Genomic DNA, 12,024 nt, shown 5'->3' with positions numbered 1-12,024 from the left:
CCCAGGGACCTACATGAGCGACCCCTGCCAGCCCCCACCTAATGCAGGTGTTATGGCCTTTTGTAGAACCAGGGAGCAAAATAGCTCATAAAGACACTGCTCTCAGCCTTAATACTCTTTCGTGGGTTTAAACCTCCATGAAAATGCAGGATGTACTTGGTTTAGGGAAGAAGGAAGAGGATGATCCCTCCCTCCACAATCATCTGGCAGGCACCACCCTCCCTGGTGAGATTACCAAATGGAGTGTTGTTTAAATACATCCATAAATGAGACTTAAACCCAGTTTTCTGTGGAACTATTAGCCCTGTCCTCGGAAGATACTCTGAAAGAGCTGAGAGAGGCCAGTGGGACAGACAAGAGGGAAACTGCCCCCAGGTTCTGACTGGGAGAGGACAGCAAATGCATGATAAGTGCCCAGACTGAGTCTTTGAGGACCCCAAATCTGAGTACTCCACAGTCACTGCCTTGCTATTAGGGTGCTGTGCAACTAAGTATGGTGTGGCCTCCTTAGCACTTGGATCCCACACATGGAGGGGAACTCCCAAGTCATAGACTATTGGCATCTAACTAAAAACTACACATCAGTACCTAATGTGACCACACATACATCGTACCTGGCATCCAGTTATGATCTCTTATAGGCATAAGAAAAAAATATGTATGGAAATGTGCAAGAAAGAATTTGCACATCATCCTACAAATGGCAGTGTCAAGTTACAGAAAAAACCCTCAGGATTCTCCCAGACTTGGCCACAAAAAGGGGCCCATTACATGCACAACACTGATACTGGAAGGAGCTCTATGTCCCTGATAATTATAGCCAGGAGACCACACTGATTTGGGATACTATTATTTTTTCATTACCACCTCTTCTTCATTCCATTTCAGAGCTGAATCATTTCCAGCAATAATTTTATATGTCTCACTGCTGCCCTTTCATCTGGAAAAACACAGGGCCATAGGATAAATATCACGCATCGGAACTCCCAGGGTATTTAGCTGAAAACAGTTCCCTCTATCACATACTGTCAGCAAAGCAGAGTGTAACTCTGGGTAAATGAACCTAGAAGGAAACACATGTTACAGAGAATTGTGAGTGTGGGCTCTGTCTGGTAAAAAAAAAGGAGCGAGGACCATGTCCTCAGATTTTGGTCTGGTCACTGAATAGCACCAGAAAAAGGATCCAGGTGTCATCATGCAGGCAGGAGAAAGGACAGCACCTTCAGGTCTTCCCAAAACCAGTAGCCATGGACTAATAGACAGAGTTCATGTTCACATTTGCTCACTTTCACAGCCACCCCCCTGCCCCCAGGGTGAGGATTGACCTGATCTGTCTTCCCAGATCTGCAGAAACTGTAGGCACAGTCTGTCAATAAATAAGTGAACAATGAAAAACAGTGGCTTTGGTTAGATGTATAGCATCTTTTGTGTGGAAGGGATTTCGGAGTTGCTACTATTTGCCTTTTTTTTTTCTGTTAATACCTTCTTCAAAGATTTCTTCCTCTACATATTTTTCTCCAAAGCCTAAGTCAGGATAACCCTATACATTCACATCTGGCTTGTCCTTCTCTTAGAGTCACTCTCTACCGTCTACCTTCTCCTAGTGTTTTGCCTTTCACAACAATCAAAAGACAATCCCACTGATCATTCAGATAACAAATGGACATAGGAAAAATAGCTACTTTGAGACCTCAGTAGCAGGTCAATGTAGTCACATATTCTTGAACTGTGGCTCCAGCATTTCTGCTTCTTGGGAATCGCGTCTCATCTGTGTGAATCCTAGTGTGGCACTCATATAGTATCTCATTCTCCCAAGTTAGAATTAGGAAAGAGAATTTTGTCCCTCTCCGCTTGATTTCTGAAGTATCCTAAGTGGTGGATAATGTGATCTATTTGTGCAAAATAGTTGACTTAGTAAGGGCTGTGCAGTGGTGGACACCACCATATTTTAATAAATCCGGCTCATTTTTCCTTTCTCTAGGTTACAAATATTCCAGTGGTAAATGGCTCTCATAGAAAAATGTGTCATCTAAGAGTGAACATTACTTATTTCTTCAATATTATCTTTTGGATAACAAACTTAATTTGGATCTAAATTCTGAGAAAAAATTAAGACAGAATCAGATAGTGTCTCAGTCTGTTTGTGCTGCTATAGAAAGAAAATACCCTCACACTGGGAAACTTACAAGCAATGAGCATTTATTTCTCACTGCTCTGGAGTTGGGAAATTCAGGATCAAGAAAGTCACAGAAGTAGTTTCTGTGAGGCTGACTCTTTCTGCTTTCTAGATATTGATTTAAAAACTATCACAAACTGGAAGAAATTAAGGAAGCATATAAAGCAAATGCCATATAGGATCCTGGAGTTTTACCCTGAAACATAAAAAAGACATCACTGGAAAACTCAGTGAAGTTCAAATAGGAATATAAATTAGCTAATAGATTTGAATTAACATTAATTTTTAAGTTATTGAAAATGGTCAAAGGAAAAAAAGTCACAATTCTATATTCAGCTAAACTATCCTTCAAAAAAAAAAAAATGACAGGAAACCATGACCCAGCAGATATGTCCTAAAATAAATCAAGCAGAAATCCTTCAGAATCACAGTACATGACGACTGACAGTTACCTGAATCCTTAGGGTGGAATGAAGGCCTCAAAATGGAAAAAACATGAGAAGTTAACAATTTAATATAAATGCTTACCTTGATACACATGACTTCCAAGTTCATCTGATAGATGTCAGAGTAGCGCGCCTCTTGCTAGGTCAGAGGAGCAGGTATTGACCAGAAAGATGAATGAAAGAGGCATCTGGAGAATTTATATTTTTACCTAAGTAGCTAATTTGAGTACATTATTTAGTTGAACAAGGAAGAGTCACCCTTTACTTTGTGCCTGTTTTGCCTCATTTTCTTTTTAATATCAAACCAAAACATATGAACAAAGAAATAAGAATCATGAAATATTCAGTGAAGCTCAACCATGTGAAATAGAAGAGAAAAACCAAGTTAGTAAATTGAAATAAACATTTCAATATGTCCCTCCTACGGATTAGACAGCAGAGATTGTCATTACCTTTTTCTGAAGCATAGAGACGTTCTCTGTCTTGCTCACAGGGGAGCCCCTCTCACATTATCATAGGCATTCTTTCCACACCACTGCACCCACCAGGGGATTTGCATACTGTCCTCTGGGGAGGACCTTCCCTTGAGAGTCTGAGATAAAAGCTCAGCTCTGACTTTGCCTTAACTGATCTGGAGTCCTCAGTCCAACTTCTCACAATGACACTCCCTGCTCAGCTCCTGGGGCTGCTAATGCTCTGGGTCCCTGGTAAGGACAGAAGAAGATGAGGAGGGAGGATAGGGTGGAGGGAAGCTCTGGGTCTCACTGCCTCCCATGTGTGCTCTGTGTATGAGTTAGATGTGCACGTCTTGTCCCTCAGGGTAGGACATGTGAGGCTTAGATCTGAGAGAGTGAGAGAGATTCCAGAAGGAGCAAGGACCTGTGCACTAGTGAAGACTGACAGAGACAGGGAGGATAGTGGATAGTGAGTGTGACTTCTAGAGACTCCTCTGTGCCATGAAAATATCTGTTCCCTTTTAAAATGAGATGTTTTGGGGGTCTGATTCTCAATGATAGAAATTGTTTTAGCCTGAAAGAAATAAGAGAAGGAACTTAAGAAGATCAAGTACAACAATTTTGCATTTCTCTCTCCTCCTTCTAGGATCCAGTGGGGATACTGTGATGACCCAGACCCCACTCTCCCTGCCCGTCTCCCCTGGACAGCTGGTCTCCATCTCCTGCAGGTCTAGTCAGAGTCTGCTGCACAGTAATGGAAACACCTATTTGAGTTGGTACCTGCAGAAGCCGGGCCAGTCTCCAGGTCGCCTGATTTATAGGGTTTCCAACCGGGACTCTGGCATCCCAGACAGGTTCAGTGGCAGTGGGTCAGGGACAGATTTCACACTGAAGATCAGCAGGGTGCAGCCTGAGGATGCTGGGGTTTATTACTGTGCACAAGGTACACATCGTCCTCCCACAGTGGTACAGCCCTGAACACAAACCTCCCTGCTGGGTAGCCCAGCTGCCCACCAGTGTTGTTTGTGTGGTGAGCAGGCACCATAGGGCAAGTTTTAGGGAACCTAGTGGAACAGGCTGTTGGTGATGCCTGTGGACTAGGAGGGCCACAGCTGCACCTAAGACCTCACACATAGGCCCTGTCAGTTGTGACAGCCTTGGCCTGGCAGAACCTCAAGGAGAATGGAGGAGGTTCAAATGCCTTCTGACAACACTACAGGACTGAAGAGAAAAATGAATGAAACCTCATCCTAATCTTTCCTCTGGGACTGCATTTATTTTTCAATTAAATCCATTCAGCATAAGCTTTATCATGAAGGTTGAGTCATGGCCATTCCACACTAAGACATTTCCTAGATTTTATTTTGGTTGAATACTGTGCACATGCAACTAGACTGAGTTAGTGATACAGAATCTTTTTTTTTTTTCTTCCCTCCACAAACCTTCACACCACCCCCGCCCCTTTGTAGTGCATGTCTTTATAATAAAGAGGCAGGCCCGGCATTGATGTGATGGTTTCAGGGAGTGCCCAAGTAAAATTGTTCACATTCTTGACTCTTGACTACTAGATAAATTTTGTGAAATCTATTTAAAGTCAATAGTCATATGTCAAAAGCCTTTTCTCAGTCCTCATCACAGCATGTTGACATAAAAGAAGAGATTTATGAATTTCAAATATGAATTGCCAAAATAAACAACCAAATCTGAAATGACTTGTATGCATATTGAACAGAATTTTGGAGAATACAAGATGAGGTAACTTTTCGTCCCCTAAAAATAAGAATATCAGGATTGGAGCATCAGTAGTAAATAAGAACAGGAAGGACACAAGGTAGAGTCACATGTTGGCACAATACCCAGCTCTGCTGCTCACGTGTGTTGGGGTGGGGAGGCTGGTGGTGTTGGGCTTGAGCTACAAACCCTGATGGAAACTCACACGTGTATCTTGGAAAGACTCACAGCATTAATAGTCCCTGGCTGGTCCTCAGGCTGTGTCCTGATGCCACTGCAAGCTCGTGAGAAGTCCTGCACGAAGTCCCTAGGGCTTTCGTGACTCAAGGGTTAGTGAAGTTTCCATCCAGATGCACCTTAGGTCACAAAACACATTCCTAGTCATCCTGGTAGGTATGGGTGAACTTCTAACAGTTGATTCTGCCAGCATCTTATATCTGGAGATGACTTAAAAGAAAATGAGCATTTGGGAGAAATCTTGTATCAAAATAATTTGGAGGTTTAATCTATTTAAGATTAAATCTTAATGAAGGACAGTCAGTGCAGCATTATGGGAGGAAACCCATGGGAATGCAGGAGGTTTGATTCTACCTCTTTGGCCCAGCCCTTGCCACTGTTCCTGGGCCAGCCTTCAGAAAATGTCCTGAGGGGAAATCCAGCCTGGGGCTGAGGGTTCAGCCATTGTCACAGCTCTGTGCACCTGTCAGGCTCAGCTGGATCATCTTCCCAGTAGAATTCTCTGCATAGGCTGAGTCTGACTTTTCAACAACTCTCAACTTTGGTCAATGTCACTAAAGATCACAATGATAGAACATCATCTCCCCTATAAAGGTGAATTTCCTCACTGAAATTGTAGGTCATCTGCTCTTTATTTCTTCTATAGTTTTCTGATGTCATTGTAAACATGGCTTAATTTACTTTGTGCTTTCTTCTGAGTTTGTTGCATATTTTTGCTTGTCTTCTGAAATCTACTACATTGTTACCAAAAGTGAAAGTATTTTTGATATTTACATTAAATTAGAATGTGGGAACACCACCTTTGTTATTAAGGTGGAAAATATTCCTGTCCAGAACAATCAATAAATGCTCATGACACAATCACACCTATGTGGAAATGAAGGAAAAACAATGGCTGAAGAAATGATGGTGACCATGTCAGAGTTCACAATCACAATTCTTGCTACTAAATATGGCTTACATATTTTAGTAATAAGTGTATGGGGCCATATGCTTTAAATTTACCACCTTTAAACAAGTGCTCTAATAATAATTTGATCCAGGACAGTACCTATCAATTGGGGTGATATTTCGTGTTATAAGTAAACAAATGTTTGAATTAACTAAAAAGGAGTCCTATGTTCTAATTGAACATTTAGGACAGTGACATCTTGAAGCTGAATGTGCTTCGAGAGGATGCAAGTCAGTGGTCTTAATGCTTGTACTTATTACACTGGTCATGTGCATAGGCTTATGTGAATCTCAAAATTTAGCCCTTAATCTTTTCATAACCAAAATCCAAATTCCCTTGGTCTTCTGACAAGTGACTGGTTTGTTGAGGAGAGGAAGAATGTTGTGTTCCCTACAGAATCTGGCCTAATTATGGCTTTACTAGGATCCACTTCATTCACACCTGTGCAAAGATTCACAGTCAAGACTTACTGGGACCTTACATCTAAAATCCTGTAAGAGGCTAAGGGTACATGTGAAACTTAGTAAATGTAGAATATAACTGTCTTAGCACAATAACTAAGAAAATGCCAGAAAGGCTATATTAACCAGTGTGATGAAAATGTGTCAAACTGTTTATAAAACCAGTGTATGGTGCCCCATGATTGCATTAATGTACACAGCTATGATTTAAAATTAATGAAAAAAAAATGAGGCTATATCTCAATTCTGCCAGTAGGTGGGAGGCAAACCCCACAATAAACAAAAGAGATCTTGATTTCCAAAGTACTGGCAAAATAATATTGATAATGTGGAGCCCCTAGGTTGGAATGGGGTCTCATGTGTGACATGGGGGGAAATGCCAGTGCACTGAGATGTGTGCAGACCAACTCTGTGTCCTCTGCTCTGAGACTGAGAGCCCAGCCTGGCTTTTCCCTGCTGCCCACCTGTGTTCTCAAAGCCTATCTGCTATAGAATCAGTTATGTGTCACAAATTCCTATTTTGATCTTGAACACCCAATATAACCTTGTTGAAGATCCTATATGGTGGTAATTAGGGTTAAGTAAAGCTTTAAGGGTGGGAACCTGTTTCAGTAGGATTAGTGTCCTAACAGAAGAAGACACTATAGACCTCACCCGCACACCTACCCTCCATTCATGCAGAGGAAAGGCCACGTGAGCACCTGGTAAGGAGGTGGCATCTGCAAACCAGGAACAGGGTCCTCATCAGAAAGAAAATATACTAGACCTTAACATTGGAATTCCCACTTTTTTAAATCGTTGAAAATAGGTTTCTGTGGTTTAGGTACCCCAGCCTAGAGTACTTTGGAGTGGCAGAGCAAGTAGATTCACATCCTACTATCCCAACCCTCCCTGAGCAGGACCAGTGTCAGAAGGACCCTGGTGGACATGGGAACTGAGCTTGTTCCTCTTCTTCTTGCTATTCTGACTCATGGTGAGGAAGGAGGACTCATCCTCAGTTTATCTGCATTAAACGTGAACTTTCCCTTGAGAGTGGAGGTGTTGGCCTGTTTTGCTTTCTGATCAGAACTGTGTAAAGCCGAATTAGCTACCTGCTTGTATTAATATTTGGGGATGTTCATGTTTCTTCCCCACTTAGGTACCAATTCTAACCTTGTGAGAACCCTATCTCCAGCCCACCTCCCTGTGTCCCAGGAGAGAGTGTCACTGCCCCATGCAGGGCTGGCCAGAGTATGAACAGTGTTCTAGCCTGGCACCAGCAGAACCCAGGACTAACTCTGAGCTCTTGCTAGCTCTGGTATCTCCCAGACATGATGCCTTCCAAGGTCAGGGGTCATGGGCCTAGAAAAGGTGACTCTGGCCATCAGCAGCTGAGCTGCCTTCATGGGCACCTTCCCTCTACTCCTGTCACCTTTTGGAACAAACTGCCCTCAGCTGTGGCTGTGGCTGGGTTTGCTCACAGTCTGGGGCCTTCTCTGGGAGCATGCTGGTGACAGCTCTGAGATCATGTCCTCCATCCTCTTCCAAATTCTCCCACCTACTCTGTGGGCACCTCTAGATTATCTCATGGGTGTCACTGCAAGGGGTTTCAGAGCATCTCTTCCACCACCTACTGTGATCTCATGATGTCAACTCATCCTTACCTTATGCAGGGCTGTGCCATCCATCTTCAGAGCTACAACCTTTGTTTCTCTCACAACCGGCCCACTCATGGTAGTCTGTAGTCTGACTCCCCTCCCTGAATTCCACTGGATGGGCCATTGAGGGTAAGTCATGTTTATTGGAGCCCAGAAAGTAAAATGGAAAATAATCAGAAGCTTATGCCTGGGGAATACAAGACCCATTGTATACAGAGTACCAGTAGCCCCATGAGTCCTAGGATGAGCACAAAGACCCCATAGGGCCCTGCCAATGGCCCTGGAGTGTCATGTAATGTGACTGCATTGCCCCTGAACCATGTACATGCACTACTCTGTCTGATGAAGCCACATGGGGGGGATCTGCTCACACTGAGCTTTGGGGACAAGTTGTTCCTCCACCTGAGCCTAGACCCATTGTCTGTGCCCCAGAATTTTCTGTTCTGTTATCCTCAGGTCCCCTTTGGGAGCTCAATGTGCTCTGTAATGGGTGGGTCCTGCTCAGCCATCAAGGACAGGGGTAGATCCTGAGTTTACTGACCCTCAAGCTGTGTAGTGGGGAAGACTGTGGGGGGAGGGGCGCCTATTGCTAGCTCTAAATGTTAACACTCCATTTATATATATTTAAAGTCATACTTTATAATAGATATTATAGTTATATCTGCTAATGGAGCAGACAAGTGAGCTTTTTTTTATGCCTCTTTTACCTTGCACCTCTTCCTTTTCAAATACTTCACAAAAGGCAGTGTAGTTCAACAAAGCTGTCAGATCAAAGTATTACAAAGCAGCTTATAAATTTCAGGGAAAAATGAAATTTTAGATGGGCCAGGGCTGACAAAGATGAGGAACATCTCAGGCTGAAAGAGAAGGGGAGGGCAGTCGGGTAGCAGAGGGAGGCTGTGAGCCAGGTACAGAGTTAGGCCACGAGGGGCAGCACTGCCAGGGGCAGAGCCACCCCAAGAGGATCTTTGAGCAGCAGCAATAAATCATTTCAAGGATAGAGAAGAGTAGCAGTCTGACAGTCAGCAGGCCACACATGTGAAGAAGATTTCCAATCAGGAGAGGCCATGTCCACCACCTCTGTCTGCAGCTCCCACTGCCTAAGACCCAGGGTAGGTGTCTGTGAGGGTCAGCACCCAGCATTCCTCCGTGCCTGTGTGGAGGCTGAAAATGAGGACCCCAGAAGCAGGACACCCTCTATGAGGACCTTCTGCTGGTGCTGGATCTAGGCACTGGTTCTAGCCAGTTGGCAAGGACTCTTGTCCAGGCCTTGTACATCTACCAGGAAGCTGAGGACACAGAGATCTCTGTTGACCCAGAGACCCTCATCATGGACATTGAGGTGATAGATGAAGGTTGGTGGTGTGGCTATAGTGGTACAATTTGTTTCTACAATTGGAACATTTTGGCACATTCCCTCCCTACTTCATGGAGCTCAGTGAGTGAGACGGGGGCCCCATCTTTCCCTTCCTTCTGTAACTTGGCTTATGTCCACCTAAATCCAGTACTCATTCATTGCCTTCACCTTTTTGTCTGTATTAAATGTGTATCTTTGCTTATAAAGACACTTGTGACTAGGGGGCAGGGCAAGATGGCAGACCAAAAGGATAATTTGGCTGAGCTCTCCTAGTACGACTTGGGAATAAAAAGAACTCAGCCATATCTGGCTTGGGGACCTTACCCAGAGTCATGGCTCAGGGAGCACAGCAAGGTGGTGATGTACAGGAGACAGTGTGTGATCCAGAGTGGTGGAAATCTGACTCACTACACAATTGATTGGGAGCCAGTGGGAATGACTCACCCTCCCACACAGGTACAGGGATGGGAGGAAGCCTTTCAGTACTTTTCGATTTTGGGGAAAGCTGCATGTTGAGTGGAATGCTTGAAAGAGTAGATGGACTTGACCAGTATGCAGCAGTCAGATCTAAATACCAGGAGGAGTGGATTTGTCATTGGTTTGATGGCTGGTGGGGCAGCCATACTGGGATGGTCCTGGCTGCCATAGTCAGCCATTATGGGAAGTTGGGGAGAGGGTCGTGAGGGTGGGCCTCTTAGCAGGGGCCTAAAGAATGGATATCTTTATTCTACCTGCAAGAATCAGGACTCCACTCTTGGGATTAGCTGAATGGCTCCCCCACCCCACAGGAACTGGTGTTGGGGGCACTGTGGGACCTGCTCTGAAGGATTCTGGAGAGCTTTTTGATCCCAACCCGGCAAGGTCTAAATACTGAGGAAACAATTAGATGATCACCAAGGGCAACTAAGTTAGGAACCAGGACCATCCTGGGAACTAGAGAGAAGTTGCTGGCTGTGTTTTCCATCCCCTGAAAAACCACAATGCCACTCTAACTGATGTCCTAGCAATATACTGCAATGTGTGTGTGTGTGTGTGTGTGTGTATATATAATTTTTTGTAGGTTTTTTTCCTTCTTTTCTTTGTTGCCGAGGTTGCTGCTGTTTTTGTCTACTTGAGCCTTTTTCGTTTTGTTTTGTTGTGGTTTGTTTTTTGTTAATTTGTTTGGTTGGTTCGATTCTTAACTTCCATACTTCCATTTTTACATTCATCAAGAGCATGGGCTTTTGTATTTTTGGTTATGATATTTTAGTCTCATTTATTCTCTATACATCACTCCTCTCCATTATCTCTTTTAATATAGAATCTTCTACTTTTCTCATCTTTTCCACATAAATAACTCATGTAACAGCTAAGATATCCCTTCCTTTTGGGGGTGGGGTGGGTCTTTCTTTCTTTTCTTTTTCTCTTCCCTCTCTCTCCTTTATTTGATACAATTGTATTTTTACTTTCCTTTATCTACTCTTATATTATTATTGTTATTATTATTACTTTCATTCTTTCTTTTTTTCATTGAGAGTGGGGTAGCACAGCTGTGGTATGGTGGGGAGGTCACAGGAGTAGTCTGGTTCAGAAAGGCCAAGAGATCATGATCTAGGGATCCTTCCACCTTTGGCCCTGGGAAGACAGTTTTGGCAAAGGGCACACTACAGAAATTTTCTTTCTTTTTCATTTTCATTTATTTTTTCCTTCCTGTTTTGTGTTTTTGCTCTTTTCTTTCTCTTCCTATTTTTGGCAGAGGAGGATTCTGGCTTTGGACAGGCTAGTAAGTAGCTCCTGATTTTGAGAAACTCACCCAGTCTAGCTCCTCAAAAATGCTTGAGTCACAGGCCAGCCTTAGCACTGTGCTGCTCAATGCCATTTATTCTATAATTTTCATTTTGTCATCCTGTCCTCCTTCTCTTCTGTTCTTCAATTATGTTCTCTCATCCCTCTTCTTTTCTTTTCTTTTCTATTTTCTTCTTTCTTTCATTTCCTCTTATTTCTCCCTGCTCACTCTTTATCCTTCTCTTCCTTTGGCCTTATGCCAAGAGGCCAATTCAATACCTGAGCTCTGAGATAAGGTAATTTGAAGCAAATGAGGAGGGGTGAAAGAAAAAGGAGGACAAAGAAGTAAACAAGAATAAAGTACACATGATGAGCAACCAACAGAAAAATTCAGAAAACATGAAAAACCAAAATAGAGCGACTCCTCAAAGGGACCATCTGGCAGCTACTACAGAAGACTCCACCTATAAAGAATTAATGGACTTGACAGAAAGGAAATTTAAAATATGAATGATAAAGACAATAAAGGGAATGGACAAGAAAATGAAAGGAGAGAACCCAAGATAGGTAGAATATGGAGGAGCTTAAGGAAATGAAGGAGACAATCGGGGACTATAAAGGTGCTATAGAAAGTCTCAAAAATAGATTAGACCATGGAGAAGAAAGAACCTTAAAGGTAGAGGATTAAGTTTTCAAGTTAACCCAAGTAGTTATAGAGGCAGAAAGGAAGAGAGAGAAAGAAAAATAGTCACTTAGAGATCTATGAGACTTCTTGAAGCATTCAAAGATACGAATAATATGGATTTCT

At 43.1% G+C, this 12,024-nt stretch overlaps 1 gene segment (V, D, J or C); it reads left to right on the top strand.

Annotated features, from left to right (window-relative positions):
* Window positions 1-3,255: 3,255 nt before the first annotated feature.
* Window positions 3,256-4,115, top strand: LOC128584510 (immunoglobulin kappa variable 2-30-like). The segment is given in 2 exon segments: window positions 3,256-3,329; window positions 3,724-4,115. Coding segments are annotated over 2 exon segments (381 nt in total).
* Window positions 4,116-12,024: the final 7,909 nt, after the last annotated feature.

Source organism: Nycticebus coucang, chromosome 4 (assembly GCF_027406575.1).
Source record: "Nycticebus coucang isolate mNycCou1 chromosome 4, mNycCou1.pri, whole genome shotgun sequence".
NCBI classification, from domain to species: Eukaryota; Metazoa; Chordata; class Mammalia; order Primates; family Lorisidae; genus Nycticebus; species Nycticebus coucang.
This window is presented reverse-complemented; position numbering and strand designations above follow the sequence as displayed.